Here is a 24,391-nt window from a genome sequence, read left to right as displayed (position 1 = left end):
TCAAGGCTTAGTTCATAGGTCCCGTAAACTGTTTGAGACAATGCTCAATGGTCATTGTCACAAGGTGCATTTGTTTGAGAGTGTTTATGTAAATGTGGAGTTATCCTTTAACTCACTTTTCCAGGAGCACATTCTGTCCCATCAAGAGGAGGACCCTTCTTGGTCTTACAGAAGTATGGGTTATCAGGATGGCTGCACCACAATTGTTTGCAAGGGTCAAATGTCCGGAACTGAAATAAGGGGAAATAGAATAAATTATCTGTTTATAGCTAGACTGCAGCACACACAGACAGATAAAGCAGGGAGGGGAAATACATATAGAAAACAGGTACAACTATCAAATAGAAAAAGTGAAAGGTTCATACAGCTGTGCACATTTTGTAGCCGACACCAAAATCGAATCGACACTGTTCATCCATCGAATAGTTAATTCCTGGGAGGTCTGGGAGTTTAGGCCAGTCATGTTCAAATGGGTCATCCAGGAGGCAATCATACAGACTGAATGTAATGAAACAAAGAATTATTTTACAGGTTAAATTTGACTGTGGTATATTCATCTGCCCATAATAGATTCATACAATTATTACTTTGATAATTATAAAAACAATTTATAGCATTTTATAATATATTAAGTTTGACTTAAAGCTGGATACCAACTGGCATTGCTTTACCAGTTACACTGACTGTCAACCGCCACTGCATGTGCATGTGGTGGTGACGGGTGGGTCAATAAAGAACATTGGGGCAGATGTATTAAGGCTGGAGAAGTTATAAAGCAGTTATAAGTGGAAGGTGATAACGCACCAGCCAATCATTACAGGTTTGAAAAATGACAGTTAGGAGCTGATTGGCTGGCGCGACAACATCTTCCACTTATCACTGCTTTTTTACTTCTCCAGCTTTAATACATCTGCATGCAGCATCCCAGATATGGGCTTCGTTTACAAATCTGTTGACATGTTTTTACTAGTTTTACTAGTGTTAAAATTGTTAAATTGTTAAAATTGATTACCAAAAAGAACACAGCAACTTTTTTTTTTTTACGATAGTATCTCTATTACCATTTCCACTTAGGAAACATTTGTTGTGGCCCCTCATGAGAAAACATCAGGTGTAAAAATAATGAAATATTAATGATTAAGTCCCACAGAGGAATGCAGATTCTTACTGTATGTGCCTCTTTAGCTCCTGACCACTGCACCGAGACCAGTGGTAACGATGGAACGCTGCCTGTACCAACGGGGCCATGACACTGCCCATACTTGTTTCATCTCCACACCTGTTACCTTGGCCATCGTGCTCCATTCCTAGGCTGAATGAAGAAATACACATGGTGATATCATGTACACAATCTTGCACAACTGTCATTGATATTTCCTTATACTGACACTAATACAAGTGGCGGATAGTGGGGCAATGACACATCAGGTCATGCGACAGATACAATATATGGCCTCTGAAAGAATGTGGTAAACGTCTGTGATCTGAGGGGCATCAATTTTAGAGACCCTAATTCAGAGAATGAATCTGTAACTACATACTGTATATACACAGAACAAATGTAATGGATTATTTTATATAAGTGTGTATAGTCCTAGAGAACACACTACTAATCAAACACACTCCACAAGCATCCCCTACATGCCATATCCCCACAAGTAGGGAAATATTAATTTGTGAATTTAGCCAACATATTCTCTCACATATAAACCTCCAAAGTACAGTATGGCTTTCCTCGGGGGAGGGAGAAAACAAAGCGCATGGAATTGGCTAGAAGATAAAAACTAGTATTTTGCAAGGGGACATGACAACACCAACTACGCAAAGCACAACACTTCGCTTCTACAAAGTCACACTATACAAATGACACTCATTTTTAAATAAAAACGTTTGCATTATTCTCTTCTTCCCATATACAGTTGGGAGTCTAGAACTCTTTGACAATTTCTAAGGCAGTAAGGCCGATATTCAATTAGCCCTGATTATTCCCCCCCCCCCCCCACCCCCAAAAAAGGGGTGATTGATGGTCATTATCAGGCTATCCAATTAAAGTCCATTTTCATGCGATAACACACCTAATCCAGGATACATTTCTGAACCCATGTGTTACTGCGGCTCTTAGGGCTCCTTATCTGGGATTATAACGTACTTAGGCATCTGAAGCACAATCCCCGATAAGTGCCATGTATCGGGGCTAATTGAATAGCCCCCGGCAAATCAATTAGCTCGGGTAAAATGCCAAAGCTAATTGAATACCGACCTCAGTGCATTAGCCTCCATAGCTTGTGTTTACAGTACATGAACTAATGAACCACACAGCAATTGTATGCCACACATCTTGTTTGTGTACATTGTCAGCATGAACACACATGTGTTTTCAGCAAAGCAATTGCAATCTTGTAACATACAAGCACACAACTGTTCTTGTAATGCCCATTGTAAATTACTTCAAGAGAGATCATAGAGGAGTTACATCAAATCTTCTAAGCAGGACTAGAAGAGAAGTTGCCCATAGTAACCAGTCAATTTTTAGCTATCATTTATCTAGTACATTTTATAAAATGATACCTAGAATCAAATTAGTTGCTATGAGCAACTTCTCCACCCATTCTGTATAACTCTGCATTACAGATGTGCAAGCAAAAGTTTCAATTAGCACTAGAGATTACTGGGAGTTAGACGACTTCTGCTTTCAGATATTTATAGTTTCTGCCAAAAAATGATTTTCATTTCTATCTGTTGTTGCAAATGATTTAATCTACAGTTCCACTTACACATGGCCAGTTTCATGAGCGACCACAAAGGCAGATGAAAAGCCATCCTCGTGGTTTAGTGTACAGCTTCTTACAGGATGGCACATCCCAGTCACTGGTGCATATCCTGTAACAACACATAAGTGACAGTAAAAATAAGAATTTACTTACTGATAATTCTATTTCTCGTAGTCCGTAGTGGATGCTGGGGACTCCGTAAGGACCATGGGGAATAGCGGCTCCGCAGGAGACAGGGCACAAAAGTAAAAGCTTTAGGATCAGGTGGTGTGCACTGGCTCCTCCCCCTATGACCCTCCTCCAAGCCTCAGTTAGGATACTGTGCCCGGACGAGCGTACACAATAAGGAAGGATTTTGAATCCCGGGTAAGACTCATACCAGCCACACCAATCACACTGTACAACCTGTGATCTGAACCCAGTTAACAGCATGATAACAGCGGAGCCTCTGAAAAGATGGCTCACAACAATAATAACCTGATTTTTGTAACAATAACTATGTACAAGTATTGCAGACAATCCGCACTTGGGATGGGCGCCCAGCATCCACTACGGACTACGAGAAATAGAATTATCGGTAAGTAAATTCTTATTTTCTCTGACGTCCTAAGTGGATGCTGGGGACTCCGTAAGGACCATGGGGATTATACCAAAGCTCCCAAACGGGCGGGAGAGTGCGGATGACTCTGCAGCACCGAATGAGAGAACTCCAGGTCCTCCTCAGCGAGGGTATTAAATTTGTAGAATTTTTCAAACGTGTTTGCCCCTGACCAAGTAGCAGCTCGGCAAAGTTGTAAAGCCGAGACCCCTCGGGCAGCCGCCCAGGATGAGCCCACCTTCCTTGTGGAATGGGCATTTACATATTTTGGCTGTGGCAGGCCTGCCACAGAATGTGCAAGCTGAATTGTACTACACATCCAACTAGCAATCGTCTGCTTAGAAGCAAGAGCACCCAGTTTGTTGGGTGCATACAGGATAACAGCAAGTCAGTTTTCCTGACTCCAGCCGTCCTGGAAATCTATATTTTCAGGGCCCTGACAACATCTAGCAACTTGGAGTCCTCCAAGTCCCTAGTAGCCGCAGGTACCACAATAAGCTGGTTCAGGTGAAACGCTGACACCACCTTAGGGAGAAACTGGGGACGAGTCCGCAGCTCTGCCCTGTCCGAATGGACAATCAGATATGGGCTTTTGTGAGACAAAGCCGCCAATTCTGACACTCGCCTGGCCGAGGCCAGGGCCAACAGCATGGTCACTTTCCATGTGAGATATTTCAAATCCACAGATTTGAGCGGTTTAAACCAATGTGATTTGAGGAATCCCAGAACTACGTTGAGATCCCACAGTGCCACTGGAGGCACAAAAGGGGGTTGTATATGCAGTACTCCCTTGACAAACTTCTGGACTTCAGGAACTGAAGCCAATTCTTTCTGGAAGAAAATCGACAGGGCCGAAATTTGAACCTTAATGGACCCCAATTTGAGGCCCATAGACACTCCTGTTTGTAGGAAATGCAGGAATCGACCGAGTTGAAATTCCTCCGTGGGGGCCTTCCTGGCCTCACACCATGCAACATATTTTCGCCAAATGCGGTGATAATGTTGTGCGGTCACCTCCTTCCTGGCTCAGGGTAGGGATGACCTCTTCCGGAATGCCTTTTTCCCTTAGGATCCGGCGTTCAACCGCCATGCCGTCAAACGCAGCCGCGGTAAATCTTGGAACAGACATGATCCTTGCTGAAGCAAGTCCCTTCTTAGTATCTCTTGAAGTTCCGGGTACCAAGTCCTTCTTGGCCAATCCGGAGCCACGAGTATAGTTCTTACTCCTCTCCGTCTTATAATTCTCAGTACCTTGGGTATGAGAGGCAGAGGAGGGAACACATACACCGACTGGTACACCCACGGTGTTACCAGAGCGTCCCAGCTATTGCCTGAGGGTCTCTTGACCTGGCGCAATACCTGTCCAGTTTTTTGTTCATACGGGACGCCATCATGTCCACCTTTGGTCTTTCCCAACGGTTCACAATCATGTAGAAGACTTCCAGATGAAGTCCCCACTCTCCCGGGTGGAGGTCGTTCCTGCTGAGGAAGTCTGCTTCCCAGTTGTCCACTCCCGGAATGAACACCGCTGACAGTGTTATCACATGATTTTTCGCCCAGCGAAGAATCCTTGCTGCCATTGCCCTCCTGCTTCTTGTGCCGCCCTGTCTGTTTACGTGGGCGACTGCCGTGATGTTGTCCGACTGGATCAGCACCGGTTGACTTTGAAGCAGAGGTCTTCCTAGGCTCAGAGCATTGTAAATTGCCCTTAGCTCCAGTATATTTATGTGGAGAGAAGTCTCCAGACTTGACCACACTCCTTGGAAATTTCTTCCCTGTGTGACTGCTCCCCAGCCTCTCAGGCTGGCATCCGTGGTCACCAGAACCCAGTCCTGAATGCCGAATGTGCTGCCCTCTAGTAGATGAGCACTCTGCAGCCACCACAGAAGAGACACCCTTGTCCTTGGAGACAGGATTATCCGCTGATGCATCTGAAGATGCGATCCGGACCATTCGTCCAGCAGATCCCACTGAAAAATTCTTGCGTGAAATCTGCCGAATGGAATCGCTTCGTAAGAAGCCACCATTTTTCCCAGGACTCTTGTGCATTGATGCACTGACACTTGGCCTGGTTTTAGGAGGTTTCTGACTAGCTCGGATAACTCCCTGGCTTTCTCCTCCGGGAGAAACACCTTTTTCTGGACTGTGTCCAGAATCATCCCTAGGAACAGCAGACGTGTCGTCGGAATCAGCTGCGATTTTGGAATATTTAGAATCCACCCGTGCTGTCGTAGAACTACTTTAGATAGTGCTACTCCGACCTCCAACTGTTCTCTGGACCTTGCCCTTATCAGGAGATCGTCCAAGTAAGGGATAATTAAGACGCCTTTTCTTTGAAGAAGAATCATCATTTCGGCCATTACCTTGGTAAAGACCCGGGGTGCCGTGGACAATCCAAACGGCAGCATCTGAAACTGATAGTGACAGTTCTGTACCACGAACCTGAGGTACCCTTGGTGAGAAGGGCAAATTGGGACATGGAGGTAAGCATCCTTGATGTCCAGGGACACCATATAGTCCCCTTCTTCCTGGTTCGCTATCACTGCTCTGAGTGACTCCATCTTGATTTGAACCTTTGTATGTAAGTGTTCAAAGATTTCAGATTTAGAATAGGTCTCACCGAGCCGTCTGGCTTCAGTACCACAAATAGTGTGGAATAATACCCCTTTCCTTGTTGTAGGAGGGGTATTTTGATTATCACCTGCTGGGAATACAGCTTGTGAATTGTTTCCAATACTGCCCCTCCCTGTCGGAGGGAGACGTTGGTAAAGCAGACTTCAGGAACCTGCGAGGGGGAGACGTCTCGAATTTCCAATCTGTACCCCTGGGATACTACTTGTAGGATCCAGGGGTCCACTTGCGAGTGAGCCCACTGCGCGCTGAAACTCTTGAGACGACCCCCCACCGCACCTGAGTCCGCTTGTACGGCCCCAGCGTCATGCTGAGGACTTGACAGAAGCGGTGGAGGGCTTCTGTTCCTAGGAAGGGGCTGCCTGCTGCAGTCTTCTTCCCTTTTGCTGAGATGTGACTTGGGGTAAAAAAGGTGGATTTTCCAGCTGTTGCCGTGGCCACCAGGTCCGATGGACCGACCCCAAATAACTCCTCCCCTTTATACGGCAATACTTCCATGTGCCGTTTGGAATCTGCATCACCTGACCACTGTCGTGTCCATAAACATCTTCTGGCAGATATGGACATCGCACTTACTCTTGATGCCAGAGTGCAAATATCCCTCTGTGCATCTCGCATATATAGAAATGCATCCTTTAAATGCTCTATAGTCAATAAAATACTGTCCCTGTCAAGGGTATCAATATTTTCAGTCAGGGAATCCGACCAAGCCACCCCAGCGCTGCACATCCAGGCTGAGGCGATCGCTGGTCGCAGTATAACACCAGTATGTGTGTATATACTTTTTAGGATATTTTCCAGCCTCCTATCAGCTGGCTCCTTGAGGGCGGCCGTATCTGGAGACGGTAACGCTTCTCGGCCGGGCACAAAAACCTAACTGAGGCTTGGAGGAGGGTCATAGGGGGAGGAGCCAGTGCACACCACCTGATCCTAAAGCTTTTACTTTTGTGCCCTGTCTCCTGTGGAGCCGCTATTCCCCATGGTCCTTACGGAGTCCCCAGCATCCACTTAGGACGTCAGAGAAAACTGTGTAATTACAATATACTCATAACTCCTGCATTTACAGTTTTATAACATACTGTAAATAATATTAGTGAACTGACATCATAGCTTTTACTGAGTGAGTCGTGACATTGTGACTTCACCTCCCGCTAGGAGAATATACACAAAGCCACAATATATACAAGATGTACTGTATCAAAGGTTCCCAAACGCGGTCCTCAAGGCACCCCAATGGTCAAGGTTTTAAATGTATCCATGCTTGGCTACAGGTGACATAAGTAGCACCTAAATCTTGGACTGTTGGGGTGCCTTGAGGACCGCGTTTGGGAATCTCTGTACTGTATTATGCTTCTAATACCCTTTTAATTTAAATCAGGGAGTATATTATCCTATATATATATATATATATATATATATATATAATTTACAGTACACAGAATATTCCACTTTTTAGTGAAATGTATACAATTTAATGAAAGTATGCTCAGAGAAAAATTTTAAGAAAAACGGCATTTTACATAAAGCTGCTGATATTGTAATAACAGTATTGATATTTATTCAGGGTCGGACTGGCCCACAGGGGTACAGGGGAAACCTCCGGTAGACCCCACTGCGTGGGGGGCCACCCCCTCCTCTAAGGATCAGGTTCCAGACTGAGCACTTGAATTATACACTATACATAGGTTACATTATACTGCACAGGACTATGGTGTATTCACTACAGTACATTGCTGTTATTAATCTGGTGCATTATCATGTATCCACTAGCAGTATTTACTATATTTATTTATCAAGAGGCCCAGTCCATACACTAATAGTTTGCCAAGCCTCTAGACATGGGCCCCTACCACTGCATTTTCCCGGTGGGCCCTTCATGCCCCAGTCTGACACTGTATTTATTCCAAGTATGATTTCTGTCTAGTATTACTAGAATATCATTACTTTACCTTGCATTCCAGCAGGTCCAAAATCTTGTCTTGTCAAAAAAATTGCATGATCATGGTGTTCAGTGTGGTTGGGATCGGCTTTCTGCTGCTGGTATGCCCAGCGACACACATTGTCAAGGCTTCTCGATGGGTTACCCCTTTCAATTAAACTGATAGACTGAGAAAAATGAAAATAATATTTTTGTTTAAAACACACAGGGATCCATTATTGTCAGCAGCCAATTGACCAAGCACTTTGTTTCTGGTCTGTGGGAGGATATCGGAGCACTTGGTGGATCCCACATAAACAAACAAAATCAAGGTCCCTGGTCAGGATCAAACCCATGACTGAAACTCTGTGAGGCAGCAATAGCAACCACTGTACCTCTGTGCTGGCACAGTGGTTAGTGTTGGTTATACAGTATCAATATGTTAACAATATTGTCTTGCTTTTGAAAAAAAATAAAAATTGGAATTAGCATATAACCTACATAAAGACCTGGCAGCATCTTAAACAAGTAAAAAAAAAAATAGTGACAAAAGGAATAAAATGTTACACTCGTGCTTTTGGAACAACCATAACTTGTGTTTACAACTCCGTAGATCCAAATTTAATGTAAGAATGACCAATTACTTGTGAAATTATCTATTTTAAACAAAAATCTGTGTCAGCAAATCACATCTAGTTGTGATGATTATATCATATATCTTACAGTTGCTAAGTTATGCACTATACAAGTAAAGTACATTACAATTATTTATTTCATAAGTGGCTTCCATAAAAACACACAAGCAATTGTTCATGAACATAAAGGGTTATTCAAAGATGGTTGCAGATTTTGCTATTGCCGCAAAATCTGCGACCATACTACTCACATGCTGGCGGCCGGCCAGCACAGGGCAAGACACCCCAGTATGTGTAGCACCGCCCCGTGATGCAATCGCATCGAATAGAGGTTGACCCCTGCCTATGCAGCATGTTTGGGTTGGCAGGGGTCCTGCTACCATGTTTCCTATCGCAGGAAACGCAGGTAATGTCATCGGCCGGCCCCGAACACGCCCATGACACGCCTCCGTTTCCTGCCCCCAACGCCGCGTCACCACCTCCGGATGCCTGTTTCCTGTCGATCATGACGCAATTGCATCCTTCTGATATGTGATCGCATCATGATAGCCTGCGCATGCACATTGCGGCTGATATGCATGCATGCACAGGAGGCACATATACACCCTTCAGAGTGATCGCAAGCATTGCGATCAGCTCTGAATAAGGCCCATTGCTCTTTATATCTCGTTAGAGTATATGGAGAATATAGTTATTAGTCAGTCTTACCTTTGCATAGCCCAACATTATCATGCGAACTAGAACTACATTGATGTGGGCACCAATTGAGTCATCATGGTAAATTTCATTCACCTGTGTATGAGACAGAAATATTATATTGCAGTGTTTATTCTTATTTATTTCACAATCAGACATGATGGAACAAGTTATTGATCATTATATTGCAGAGCTGACAGATAAGTACTGTATATAATTTTGCCATTATGAAATCTAATGGAAGAAGAGGACACAGATGTAGCTGAACTAATTGCCCTTTACTCTGAAATAGTAAACCAAGTATGCTTTTGCTAGGGTGGTTTTTAAGTTCATAAAATTCATTCAGTGAATCTTTCCAATTCCAAATGCAAGGGAACAATTGCAGACATACCTTGTTGCAAGTCTGAATTTGTGAAAATAAAACTATGTTAAAATATTTCAGTAAAATAAGTGTTACTGCACTGGCTGAAACAGAAGAAAACTTTTAAACCAGATGGTTGAGGATATCACTCTGTGATTTCATATAGGAAACCATAGGGCACAATGATGGAATGAGGTTTCATTTCTTGACACATTTTAACAGCTAGAGGGGGTAATTCCAAGTTGATCGCAGCAGGATTTTTGTTAGCAGGTGGGCAAAACCATGTGCACTGCAGGGGAGGCAGATTTAACATGTGCAGAGAGAGTTAGATTTGGGTGTGGTGTATTCAATCTGCAATCTAATTTGCAGTGTAAAAATAAAGCAGCCAGTATTTACCCTACACAGATATAAAATAACCCACCCAAGTCTAACTCTTTCTGCACATGTTATATCTACCTCCCCTGCAGTGCACATGGTTTTGCCCAACTGCTAACAAAAATCCTGCTGCGATCAACTTGGAATTACCCCCAGAATACGTAAAACATATGATGGTAATATAACTATATAATACAATTAGAGGTGAAGTAAGACTTAAGTGAATATTAACACATTGGCAAAATAATTTTGTTGTGCAGGAGTGGAGTGGATAATACAGGGTCTAATTCACTATGGATCACTATTGAGGCTGAGATAGTGATGTTCACAAATCTGCTATTCCTAAAATTTGCATGTGAAGAGCCATGCAAAAAGGATAAAAGACACCCACCGATGCATTTGCAGATCTGCGTATTAATTAGCAGAGTTGCAATGCATACGCAAAAAATGAGCACCATCCACAGTTGCGGCTGACTCCAGCATACCTTAAATCAATGAGAATGCAGTTGCAGCGGGCGCCATGTTTTTGACTGCAGCGTTTTCAGACGACGTCAGATACATGCCATGACATGCCTGCATTTTCCCAACCACTCCCCACAAATGCCATGTTACCACCCACTAACGGTCACTTCCTGTCAATCAAAATGTGTTCTCTTTACAATTAGGCTGCATACGCAATGCGATCGCATTTTGCCTTACACCCGCGTGCAATGCGTTTTCAGTGCATGTGTGGTATGCCGAGATAATTGCTCACTGCGTGCATTTTCACATTTGCAACGCAGACGGTAGTGAATCAGGCCCACAGTGACAAATTTAGAGTTGGATTGGAGGCATCCTAGTTAAATTCTAAACTTAAATTAATTTTCCCAATATATGTGTACTACAAGTACAGGTCCTCACACACCTAGCCTCAAAACACCAAACAGCGTGAGACGCCTGGCGCAAGTGAGCCGCGCCAAGGATGTTAGCATAGCAACTTTTTCTTTAAATTTGCATCTTATTTGTATTGCAGACACAGTGAAATGCAACTTGATCTGTACTAGAGACGCAGGGTTGTGACTGTAACCACGCAGGATATACATGGTCGAGCCTCATTATTATCAAAACAAGCTAACAGCCAGAGTAACCGCCCTGTGCAGCACGGACAGCAGCTAGACATTCAGTGAACTGTCATTTTAGACACACGTCTGGTAGCCCCCAGGTTCGTTTTGATGGTAAGCTGCTCCACTGTAGCGTGTCGGTCGGCCCTCACCCACTTTCATAGCCGACGTTCACCTCTCACATTAATGACACGTGGTGCTCCGCAGTTCCCACGTCAGTTATTCATAATGGTGTCATTTGTCCAGTCACGATACACCTTCACCAACGCAGCATGCAAACAGTTCACAAACTGCGCTAGTTCAGAAATGCTACCACCCTTGGCCCAAAAGCCAATAATCATCCCTTTTTGCAAATTGGATAAATCGCCCCTTTTACCCATGACAGCACCAAGTGATATGTGTGCAGACGGCCTATCACACACCTTATATACCCACCTAGCCTGTGCACGACAGCCCTACTTCAAGGGTTATGCGCTGCCAATGTGAAATGTAGGCGGTTGTCATAATAACGTGACTCAACCGTGTAGTTTTAAATAATGTATATACACACAGTCAGAGATGAAGCCCAACGGAACTTGGTGTGCGAGAAAGCCGCTGCTGCTGCATTGTAGCCCTGCAATACAGACTCACTTGCACACAGGTGTACAAGTATTGCATATTAAATTAGTGTAGACTCGTGAAGTGGTTTTGTCAAATCGCATTGCTACAAAGATGCACACTCGAGTGAAAAAGACACTCAATGCAAGCCGAGTCACACAGGACCTGGTGTGCTGAGAAGGGCCATTTAGCATGATTGCGGTAATTGTATATGAGGACACATCTCTATAAAGAGGCTTTATATTCCCTTCATGCAGTATATGCATCTGTGTCCTTGTATGTTTTGTAAGGTGCAAAAGTGCACATTTTAGTTGAATTTGTTCTCAACTAAAAATCATATTTGCCTACAATCTCAGAATGTCCGGCAGACTTCCAAATTTAGAGGCAGTAGCTACAGTTCCAAATAACATTTATTTCCCTAGATAAGTAATGACAAGGGATGATTGTGGCATCATGTACTGTCACATCACCATGCCAAAGGCACTTGCCATGTGTGCTTCCATTCTGGTATATTCTGGACAAGAGATCCCTACAGTAATCCAGTACAGTATGCTCTAAATGAGGATCTATTTGGGGACCAACTCTTTTTGTGCATTAGAACGATACTTCACTGACAAGTTCCAAGTAAAAAAACAAATTGGGTAATTACTACTTTATGATTTAAGAGGGAATTCAATTAGCCATGGTAAATCACTGCGGACTAATTGATCCCCCTGGACTATTCAATTACCCTTAAAGGCAGCCCACATGCTGCACTCAAGAGGGATTTCTTTTTGGGTCTGAGCAGACCCAAAAAGAAATCCCCAATAACTTACCTGTTTTCGGGTTCCACAATCACATTACTTCATAGGTCTGAGAACTTATCCAGGATTCTATGCATCCAAAAACTGTTTAACTTAACAGGCAAGAAAAAATGGCTCTAACTGAATATCCCTAGGCATTAAAGCTCAAAGCTACCCCTCTTTTTCAACCCCATTAAAATCAACGGTGTTACTTAAATTCACCCCTTAGTGTGTAAATCATATATTCTGAAACTAGATCTGCACGTGGATAAATAGTTTGGAAAATATTCTCAGGAATTGCAGACACCAAATACTTTATATTTAGTATCAAAAATGTAAGCATTGCTTTTGTGTATGTGCCCTAGAGGCAATGTTTATAACTATTATCAACGTTCTCCCCAGTATGTTTATTTGGACCATAAATAGGGGCACTTCATGTTGACCCAGAATTGTTGGATGCTGCTTTAAACAGACATCCCTTTCTTCGTATTAGCATTATTTGACTTCAATTATTTAATACTTGAATAAATATTTGTTTAAAATGAATTAAGAGTCTTATTAGTGATAACAACCCACTTTGGGAACTGCGTACAAAAATGTTAAGATAAAGCCTGGTAATTTTACAATATAATGTAAACTAGTTTGTGCAATAGACATGAAAGTAAGTAACTTTCTTAATTATGCTCATCTAAAAATTAAAAAGAAGTTCGCTGACCACTATGTTTCTTTTAAGGCACTGTACACACAGCACACTACCCGTTGCTGGATGTCATTTTGTGCACTGTATAGAGTGCCAATTCTAACGGAGCATAGTTAGGGGCTGGTAACTAGCCTGCACAGGAAGACAATATACAATTGTTCTTAAATCCAAAATATTCCCCTAAACAAACAATACGCTGGGTGAACAATGATGACGATATGTGCGGGTATAGGGCCCATTTACCAATGATCGCATATGTGCAATACAATCCTGGCAAATACAGTTCTCTCACAATGAATTAAACTCAAAATATACCTCTAACCCTAATCCCCACCCCTAACTCTCCCTCTAGTACCATCACTAACCACCCCCTCGTAGCCTGACTCTAACCATCCCCAAGTGCCTAGCCCTACACCTCCTGTCCCACAGCCTATTGTAAATCTAATCTCAGCATTCGGACAATGTCGACATGCTGCCTGTTGATATTTTAACATTATTGACGTCATAAACTGTCAACATTGTTAATGTCAACCCAATGACTTCATCCTCTTCTGACTGCAGATTTTTTGATTGGTTGTGCAAGGTTTACTATCTAGCTGCTTGTGTAGCATTCATTCTCTCTTTATTACTGTGGCTTTTTCATTTTACTTTGAAACAACAGTTTATTAAAGGATTTTAGAGATTAAGGCTCAGTGACAGATGGATACAAAAGTAAAACATGGAGACTCAGAGCAAAGTATGCAAGGGTGGTTACAAATGCATGTGATGTTAATTACAATATGCAACTGACTATTTATTCAATATGCATTTCAATTAACAGCGGTAATTATGAGAATGTATTCACTAAAGCACAATACTATCATAGTGATCTCAGAGGCAACTACAAGTGCAGAGTACATTTACCATGTCATGAACCTGACTGTATTTCTCATGTTTGGTGACTTACCCCAGCCATGTGTCCTGGATCCTGCATCTTTTCTGCTCACTGGGTTAAGCAGCTTGCCTGTACCACCAGTTCCCAGAGCGCTGAGTTCTCAGCCTGGAAGGTGAGAGTTAACGAGCTGCGCCCAAGGAGGGGCGTCTGTTTCTGCAGCCCAAGGAGGGGCGTCTGTTTCTGCAGCCCAAGGAGGGGCGTCTGTTTCTGCAGCCCAAGGAGGGGCGTCTGTTTCTGCAGCCCAAGGAGAAGCATCTGTTTCTGCAGCCCAAGGAGGGGCATCCGAACTTTCAGTGCCAGAAAGGGCGTTAGACTCTGCAGCCTCTGAGGAGGCATTTACTTTGCTGACTCCAGGAGGGGTATCCAGTGTTCAAGCTCTAGTAGTGGCATATGAGTCTACTTCTCAAAAAGGAGCGTCTGATCTGTCAACTCCAGGAGGGGTGCTGGAAATAACAACCCTGAGATAGGTGTCTGATTCGTCAACCCCAGGAGGGGTCACCAAAGATTCAGCCCCAAGGGAAGTATCCAGAGCCAAGTTCCCAGTTGGAAATCTTTGTGCTACAGATGTAGTTATGAACTCTTGTTTGCCATCTTCAGAGAGCGCCACCATGTTAGCATCCAGCATGGTTCAGGTCCAGGATGGGCCATCTGAACACTTGGATTCTACTCACTCCGGTTTAAGCCAGAATCTGCCTCCTTCAGTCCCAACCAATTCTAATTTATCTGGGCTCAATCCGGTTCTGTCCGTGGTTCCAGGGATTCCTTCGGTCCCAGCTGGTTCAAGTTCGTCCGGTCTCAATCTGGTCTTGTCCATATGTCCGGTTCAGTCTCCTCCGGTTCCAGCTGGTTCAAGCTTTTCTGGACCCAATCCAGTCTCATCCGTTTGTCCGGATCAGACTCCTTCGGTTTCAGCCGATTCAAGCATCTTCGGATCTAATCCGGTCCTATCTGTCAATCCGAAGACTCTGCCGGTTCAAGTTTGTCCAGATTCAATCTGGTCTCGTCCATATGTCCGGTTCAGTCTCCCCCAGTTCCAGCCGGCCCAGCAATACTCCAATACGCCTGGTTAGTCCATCCCAGTTACAGCCCGTCCAGCAATACTCTAGGTCCAGCCTGGTCAGTCCATCCCGGTTCCAGCTGGTACAACTATACTACAGGTACAGCCTGGTCAGTCTGTCCCGGTTCCAGACGGTCCTGCCATATTCCAGGACCAGCCTGGTCAGTTTCCTTTGGTTCCAGCCAATTCAAATATCCTCGGATCCAATCCGGTCCTACTTGTCCATCCCAAGACTTCTCCAGTTTCAGTCTGTTCAAGCTCATCTGGACTCAAACCGGTTCCATGCAATGGTCCGAGTAAAGAACTCTTGTCAGTTTGTCCCAGTAAAGGATGACTTCCACCACCTAGTTCTAAAATTAGACTTCAGTATGTCTCTGATTCTGTTTCCTCGTCTTCAAGCTCTGAGTCCACAGCTTCTGCGGAGAACTCTAATACCCCTCCTCATCGATGTCAGGATAATTCTGCTGTAGCATCTGAAGTCAAGAAAAATACCAAGGCTATTAACTTAAAGTTAGAATGTGCACCTCAGTCTAAGGTTGTTTCAATGGCATCTGTTTCCTTGAGTCCAATTTCATCCTCCACTCAGTCTTCAGAACATTCATCCAATGCTCCGTTTTCTGACCCATCACTTTCTGAGCAAGTTAATGCCTTGATGAACCTCCCTTCCTCACTCTCTGCTCTTGACTTTGCCACTTACTTCACATCCAAAACTGACTCCATACGTAAGGACATCACATCACACCAGACCATCAGTAACCAGCTTTCTCCCATCCCTTACCACCCCTCCCCATCCCTCCCACCAACTCTGACATCTTTCTCCCATGCATCTGGAGAGGAAGTCATGGCCCTCATTCATTCCTGTCCCCTCACCACCTCCCCACTTGACCCTATCCCCTCCTGCCTCCTCCGCTACCTCTCTCCTTCTGCTTGTTCCCATCTTTCCCACCTTCTCAATCTATCCCTCTCATCAGGCACTGTCCCCTCTGCCTTCAAGCATGCACTCATCTCTCCTATTCTTAAAAAACCTACCCTTGATCCAAACACTCTTTCCAACTACCGACCCATCTCTCTCCTCCCTTTTGCCTCCAAACTCCTTGAGCGTATTGTCTACAACCGCCTTATTTCCTTTCTTTCCTCACACTCACTACTAGACCCATTCCAGTCTGGCTTCCGTCCTCTTCACTCCACTGAAACTGCCCTTACAAAAGTATGCAATGACCTCCATGCTGCTAAATCTAAGGGACACTACTCTATACTTATTCTACTTGATCTCTCTGCTGCTTTTGACACTGTGGACCAACCTCTCCTACTGCAAATCCTTCACTCCATTGGTCTGCGTGACACTGCCCTCTCTTGGCTGTCTTCCTACCTCTCACACCGTTCATTCTCTGTCTCCTCTCATGACTCCACCTCCGCCTCACTTCCACTAACTGTAGGTGTACCCCAAGGTTATGTCCTTGGTCCTCTTCTCTTCTCTCTCTATACATCCTCACTAGGTAAGCTCATTAGTTCTTTTGGCTTCCAATATCATCTCTATGCTGATGACACCCAAATCTATCTTTCCTCTCCAGACCTCTCCCCTGCTCTCCTCACTCGTATCTCCAACTGTCTCTCTGCTACCTCTTCCTGGATGTCCCAGTGCTTTCCTAAACTTAACATGTCTAAGACCGAGCTGATCATCTTCCCTCCCTCCCGCATAACCTCACCTCCTACAATCTCATTATCTATTGATAGCACTACTATCTCCTCTAGCCCCCAAGTGCGCTGTCTTGGAGTAATCCTTGACTCCTCCCTCTCCTTCAAACCACACATTCAGCACCTCTCACAAACCTGCCATTTTCATCTAAAAATTATTTCCAGGATCAGACCCTTTCTGACCCAGGATGCTACTAAGACTCTTATCCACTCACTGGTCATCTCCAGACTGGACTACTGTAATCTCCTCCTGACTGGCATTCCTGACAAACACCTCTCTCCACTTCAATATATCCTCAATGCTGCTGCCCGGCTCATTTTCCTCACCAAACGCACTACGTCTACCTCTCCTCTCCTACTAGACTTTCACTGGCTCCCCTTCCTTTTCAGAATCCATTTCAAGCTTCTCACACTCGCTTACAAAGCCCTCACCCACTCCTCTCCCACCTACATCTCTGACCTTATCTCCCTTTACACTCCCACCCGTCCTCTTCGCTCTGCTAATGCACGACGACTCTCCTGCCTACGGATTACTTCCTCCCACTCCTACCTCCAAGATTTTTCACGTGCTGCACCACTTCTCTGGAATTCCCTACCTCTCCCCCTCAGACTCTCCACAAAACTTCAAACGGGCTCTCAAGACCCACTTCTTCACCAAACCCGGCCAAATCTCATCCTAAGCCTCTGTTCCACATTCTCTATGTACCCCATCTGTGTCACCCATGTCTGTCTACCCCTCCCCTTTAGATTGTAAGCTCTCACGAGCAGGGCCCTCTCCCTCATGTGCTTATCCTTTGTCTTACTTTAATAATCTTCAACTGTACCACATCCAGCAGTCTTCTGCCACCTGATACTTATTCCAGTTTCATCTGCTGATGTAACTATGTTTATTTACCCTGTACTTGTCCTATACTGTCATCAACTGTAAGTTGCTGTTTTCCTGTTTGATTATTTCTGTACTCTGTAATTGGGCGCCGCGGAACCCTTGTGGCACCATATAAATAAAGGATAATAATAATAATAATAATAAATTAGGAACTTCAAAAATGCCAAGAACTGGAAAACATCTGAGACAGTTCAAAGACAACAGCCTGTTGATTTAAGAGTTGGTTATATTTCCTTTTATTCCACTCCAGATTCCTAGCATGGCTCCAAGTTAATTGAATCATCGTATGCCTCGGATGTCGTTACTCCTAACAAAAAGATACCCATGCTCACATTGGACTTGGACTTTGAAAGTGAATTTGTTGATGACTCAGGTTATGATATGGGAGATCCTGTACTTCCCAGTTATGCTTTCACGCATGAGGAGGTTCCAGAATTACCAAAAAGGTCTACAGGTCTCTGTATGAAAGGTCCTTACTATAGAACAAGATTTAATTTAAGCCTCAGTGGAGTGCTAGCTTTGAAAGCCCAATCTTCTCGCACTTCAAATCCAGGAAAGGAACTTTCTACAGTTTATTCCACAGTCCTTTCAGATGAAGAAAAGTCCAGTTTTGTCAATGATGGATGGTCTACCTGTTCAGAAGATGAAGATCGGGAAGACTTCTAAGGAATCCAGCTAAAGCTTTGTTTCAAGTACCTCTGGTTTCCACTTTTCTGAATCTTTGTGTGCAAGTTATTCTTCAAGTTCCTCTAGGTTTCAAGATGGGTGTCCGGAGTTCACTCTTGGAGAGGGGGGTACTGTCATGAACTTGACTGTATTTCTCATGTTTGGTGATTTACGTCAGCCATCTGTCCTGGATCCTGCGTCTTTTCTGCTCACTGGGTTAAACAGCTTGCCAGTACCATGAGTTCCCTGAGTGCTGAGTTCTCTGCCTGGAAGGTGAGAGTTAATGAGCTGCACCTGTGTTAATTAACCTTCTGCGTGAATGCTGAATTCAGCAAGTCTCTCTATGCTGGGCCTACACATCAGTCATTGTTGTCATTATACTATATGCCTCTCTGACTCCAGTGGTCACCAGATACATTCTCCACTGGGCTTAGCTCTCTGGTGTTTGGGCCTCTCTGTCTGTTTGTCTGTGACCCCTCCCCCTTTCCAGCACCTGAAACATCATTATCTCCAGAAATGATCGAGCATTTACCATTGTTTGTCTGCTTGTGTGCGAGAGGCATTTAATAAGAGCAGCATTTGGAAGGCATGCTGTTCCTTGTAGTGCCAATGGGAGATCCTGGGGGTGGCTCCGGGGTAAGTTAGCTCTCTGTCTGGATGTGTTTTAGTAATAGCCTTTATCATGAGGCCTACTGTGACAAATTACATGGCCCTATGTGGGCACTGACATTGTGTAGTGTTAGGACTGCTGACATCGGAGAAGCCGTGAAGTGGTGCAGCAGCTTAAACATGTGTTTGCAAACATGTGTAAATGAATTCTCTGAATTTCTATTACCAGATAGGTTCAGGTATGGTTACAGGTAATTTTTTAGTGTGCTGAAGGCAAATGTAGTGGTGGGATTTGCAACCCCTCCCCTCTCTGTCTGTTTGGGCCTAAAAGCCAGCATCCTCTGCTATTTTTAGGAATTTGGGCTTCAGTGTTTTTCCGGCCTGCTAGGCCTCACTCCACATCAGAGCCTAACCTGGAGTATTGACATGACAGGGTATGATCACCTGACCATGAGCTATCCAATCCCGTGCCAGTCTGAGACTCCCTGAATCACCTGACCCTGTTCATCAATTACCAAGGACCAGGAAGTATAAGTAAAGAGACTTGTGTTACAGAAGCTGCCAGTTCCTTGAGTCACACAGCTCAGTGTGAGCTTAGCAGCTGAGCTCCCTAAGAGGTAACACTATCACCTTAGTTCCTGTAAAAAATCTTCTCTTTTGCTACCCAGTTCGGCTTACAGTTGTGTTACCAGTTATATCCAGTATCAGTCTCATCTTAAAGATGAGACTGCAGTATTCTCAGTCTTGTCTTAAAGACACATCCGCAGTATTCTTCAGTCTTGTCTCAAAGACATAGCCACAGTATTCTTCAGTCTCATCTTAAAGATACAGCCGCAGTATTCTTCAGTCTCATCTTAAAGACACAGTCGCAGTATTCTTCAGTCTCGTCTTAAAGACACAGTCACAGTACTCTTTAGTCTTGTCTTAAAGTCACAGTCTTCAGTTCTTCTTCAGCCTCGTCTTACAGTCACAGCCACAGTCATTGTCCTTCATACAGAGTGCTACAGCATCGTTTTACAATTATTAACTCCATTCTTCAGTTCAGTCATTGGGGTAACCTCAGCCTCTGTGAATTATCGTTACTCCATTAAATCTTACTTTTTGTACCAACTTCATCGTCCATAGTCTTCATTGAGCTCTTCATCTCACTGATTTCCACAGACCAGCCAATACACACACAGTTCTCCAGTTACCCGCACAGACTTCACATATACGCCGGGTTCACAAAACTACAGTCATGACATACTGTACCATTACTAAGTATCAGGCAGCTAATAAAGTATTAATTGGGAACCTAAGCAGTGTAATAGAGGTGCTTATGTTACGCATTTATAGGGGGTGGCATTGTTCACCCAGAAGTTGGGTGTAGCTCACTAAAGGCTAAATTGTAATACAAAGAGGCTTTGAAAAATTTGGCCTGTGGGGCCGAGTGTGGTGGAAGAATATTGATGGGGATTAGGATTCAGGTGATCCAGTACTTGGGCAAAAGGTATGCGGATACTCTTTCTAATTAGTGTGTGTGGCCAGTTCTGCTACCCCAATAGATGAGAGGAAGCGTAATATCAATCATACAGCCAAACAATGGGGGTGATTCAGACCTGATCATAGATGTGCTAAATTTAGCACATCTACGATCAGTTTCTCGGATATGCGGAGGGGACGCCCAGCACGGGGCTAGTCCACCCCGCATGTCAGGCCCTACCCCTCCACACGGATGCGAAAGAATCGCATGGCGGTGATGCTTTTGCACCCACCAAGTAGCTCCCTACCTATGCAGCCTAGCTGCATTGGCAGCTGGCTACCCGCCGCATTCTGGGTCGCATCGGCTTCATGTGACATCAGGCAGCCGCCACGTCCCACTCCGCAGTGCTCTGGACACGCCTGCATCACAAAGGGGTACGCCCCCTCCCGCACCATGACTGCCTCTGCCTGATCGCTGCCCTGAAATGCTTTTGCATCTTACTGGGACTCACAGGGTGCGCACATGCAGTGCGCTTCCGCAGGGCTTCAGACTGCAATCGCTGCCGTTGCAACGATCGGTCTGAATTAGGCCCTATATCCAAAGCCAAATATTAGCAGTAGAATGGATCGTACTGAAGAGCGCAGTGACTTTCAGCATGGAACCGTCATATGATGCCACCTTTCCAACAATTCATGTTGCTGAATTTCTGCCCTAGTCCAATGTAAGTGCTGCTACTGTAAAGTAGAAATGTCTAGTGGGGGAAAAAAACAACAACTTAGCCAACAAGTGTAAGTCCAAACAAGCTCACACAATTGGACCTCTAAATCTCATAAAAATAATCTGTTCCTGGTTGCAACACTCTGACTTCCAAACTGAGGCCCTGATTTATCAAGCCTTGGAGAGTGATACATTGCACGGTGATAAAGTACCAGCAAATCAGCTCCTAACTGCCATGTTACATGCTGTGTTTGAAAAATGACAGTTAAAAGCTGATTGGTTGGTACTTTATCACCGTGCAATTTATCCCTCTCCAAGGCTTGATAAATCTAGCCCAGAACCTGGAAGTAACGTCAGCACATGGACTGTATGGGGGAAGCTTAATGGATTGGGTTTTCAAGACTGAGCAGCCGAACACAAGCCTAAGACCACCATGTCCACGGCCAAATGTCAGCTGGAGTGGTGTAAAGCCAATTTGGGATTGGCAGATGCCAAAAGAGTGCTTCTTGCCCCTGAATGCGTACTATCAAGGGTAAAGATTGGCGAAGGATAGATAATGGCCTGAAGCTGTTTTTCAGTGAAGGGAATTAATACAATGACAACTAATCCATTTTTTTGTTGGAATGTTAGGTCAGTTACAATTTTCTATGTTGTTAACACATTCATGTGTTTTAGTACTTAATTTTAATATATAATAAACCAATCCGATTCTAGCTCTTAAATTTGTTGATATTCTTGTACTGACATTGAATTTTTAAGTATAAGTTCAAAGGTGTGTGCAGTGAATCCCCTAATTAGAAGCTGTATTTTTTTTAGTTTGTATAATTTTATATCATTTGTATGTTATGTTACATCCATATTTAGTGTTTTTTTCTTGTGTTTTACATCATGACTGTCTGGAGTTGCAGAATCTATGGTACCTTACATAAAAGCAATGAGGATGATGATAATCAGTGTATTGTCTTTTACCGAAACGCATTCAGAACATTTTACCGAGTGATTCAGAACATTAACTCACATTGAGGCCTACTCATCCTGATCTCCTCCACTTCCCAAACCCATGCCAGCTCAGGAGGTACATCAATCTTATTTCCTTGAGATCTTAAGTGCTAAATGGTAACGATTAAGTGACTAGATGTGGTTACGCTGTGACCCTTTTTTAGTCTGCTGGCATGAGAAATGCAAGTGCTGGACTTGCACACACTGATAGAGTCCCAAAAGGGGGAAAGGAAACGTTGCCCAAGCTTTCACAAAACTTGAAAAAAATACACTTTGTTTCATTCATTGTAGCATGGAGATCACATTATATAAGTGGTACTGTTCTAAGTTCGCAAACAGAAATGTCTAATGGGCAGTAGGGAGACTCAGTGCAAAGTTAATACTGTAGTATAGTTTTGGGGCTCATATTTTAACCCATCGCAGTTGTCTCTTCTGGAGATTAGGTTATTCAGGGTTCATTTGCCCATTACTTTATTGCCTATCACTGAATCTGCCATGAAACCCGCCCCCCCCCCCCCCCCCCCTTCCCAAACCTCACCCCATCCCAACCATCCCATTTCCCCATGGTAAAACCTCTGCTGGACCACCATATCATTTTTCTGGCCATGGCCAAGTTTGTTTGATTAAGTTGTGCCAAAATAAATAGACGTTTTTGTAGGAGGCCCTTTTGGACAAATTCTGGATTTTATTTGTATGCCATTTGGATTTACAGTTCGTGAGCTGGCTTTCTCAGTTTCTCTTTGCCATAGCTAAGCACATAAACACTCCATTCATAAAAATGAGCAGATGGCGGATCTGCTCAGTTTTATGTTGTATGTCAAGTTATGCAACATTGTTTCATGAGCATCTTCCCATGCTGACTAACCTCTCACAGTAAAAATATCCTTGCAGCGCACTGCACCTTTCAATCCTGACTCAATTTGACACTTGCTACACTTTTTATATCATAGAGGAAAGGTCAGTACATTAATGGTGATAATAATGCAATACTCACTATGTTCATGAGAGTAAGGAGGTAGTTCTGAACATGCTCTTTACCATGGAACCTGACAACAGAGTCGTCCACCCCAAGCAATACTTCTATGTTGTAATCATTGTCAGTTGTGTGTCTGCGCTGTCTCAGAGTGTCATTGACTTGTCGCTCAACGCTGCTGTAAACACTGTCCAAATCTTCAAGGCCAGAAAAGTCTGCAACACACATAAGAAACAGTTTTCTTTCAAATGCCCAGAAATAGTGTAAGGATAAAAGAAATAATAATTCTGTACAGTACAAGCATGTGGGAGACTGCTAGACAACGATAGTGGTTATACATAAATAGCACTTAATAGTACTCACGCCCCCTGTACACACTCTGTACGGGGGCATTTCAGCAGAGAAGGGGGTACCCCTCCTCTGCATGGCATTTGCCGGAGTCTAGTGAGCATGTGCACACCATGTTCCAGAGACCGATTTAACTACTGCGCATGCGTGGTAGCCATTTTGGCTGCGATATTTGCCGCAATGGCAACCCCTGACGCTGGACTCCGGAAAGGTAAGTATTAAATATGGGTGCAGCGTGTGCGGTGTGGGACTCCCCTGGACCCAGAGGCTTGTGTGCACCACACACATTTGCACCCATTATAGAAATGCCAATGACTTTGCCCCACCTACTGTACCATGACATTAGTGTGAGATTGCACGCAGTGAGCGATTATCGGCAGACTGCGCTTGCGCTGCGAATGCCAAAAATGCGAAGGCCAAAATGCGATTGTCTGGCGTATACAGCACAATTGACAGGAAGTGACCATTTGTGGGTGGTCACATAGCATTTGAGGGGAGTGGTTGGGAAAACGCAGGTGTGTCATGACTGTTTTCGAGGAGTGCATCTGACGTCATCTGTGAATGCTGCGTTCAAACACATGGCACCCGATGCGACTGTGAGTTGAGTATGCTGCAGTCAGCCACACGTCGGTGGTGCTCATGCATTGCGAATCTGCTAATTTATACGCAGATTTTCGAATGCATCGGTGGGCATCTTTTATCCTTTCTGGGTGGCTCTTCACATGCAAATTTTAATAGCAGACTTGCGAACATCGCTATATCAGCCTCAATAGCGACCCATAATAATCAGGCCCATACACAATTTTTATTTACCACCAACCTTCCAAAACCATGTAATTAATTGCCATTCCCTGAATAACATCTGCTACACAAATGCCTAA

General features: G+C 44.1%; 1 protein-coding gene across 3 annotated transcripts in view; it reads right to left on the bottom strand.

Moving 5' to 3' along the window:
- Positions 1–24,391, bottom strand: part of ADAMTS3 (ADAM metallopeptidase with thrombospondin type 1 motif 3) — a 375,923-nt gene that overhangs the window by 135,619 nt on the left and 215,913 nt on the right. For all 3 annotated transcript variants that reach the window (XM_063920099.1, XM_063920100.1, XM_063920101.1), the window contains 7 exons: positions 23,184–23,377; positions 9,262–9,345; positions 7,950–8,106; positions 2,775–2,880; positions 1,169–1,312; positions 366–498; positions 117–230 (listed from right to left, as the gene is read on the bottom strand). In XM_063920099.1, the coding sequence (XP_063776169.1) occupies positions 117–230; positions 366–498; positions 1,169–1,312; positions 2,775–2,880; positions 7,950–8,106; positions 9,262–9,345; positions 23,184–23,377 (932 nt within the window). The remainder of the gene's footprint in view (positions 1–116; positions 231–365; positions 499–1,168; positions 1,313–2,774; positions 2,881–7,949; positions 8,107–9,261; positions 9,346–23,183; positions 23,378–24,391) is intronic.

This window comes from Pseudophryne corroboree, chromosome 1 (genome assembly GCF_028390025.1).
Source record: "Pseudophryne corroboree isolate aPseCor3 chromosome 1, aPseCor3.hap2, whole genome shotgun sequence".
Taxonomy (NCBI): domain Eukaryota; kingdom Metazoa; phylum Chordata; class Amphibia; order Anura; family Myobatrachidae; genus Pseudophryne; species Pseudophryne corroboree.
The sequence above is the reverse complement of the archived record's forward strand: the minus strand, read 5'-3'. Positions and strand labels throughout refer to the sequence as shown.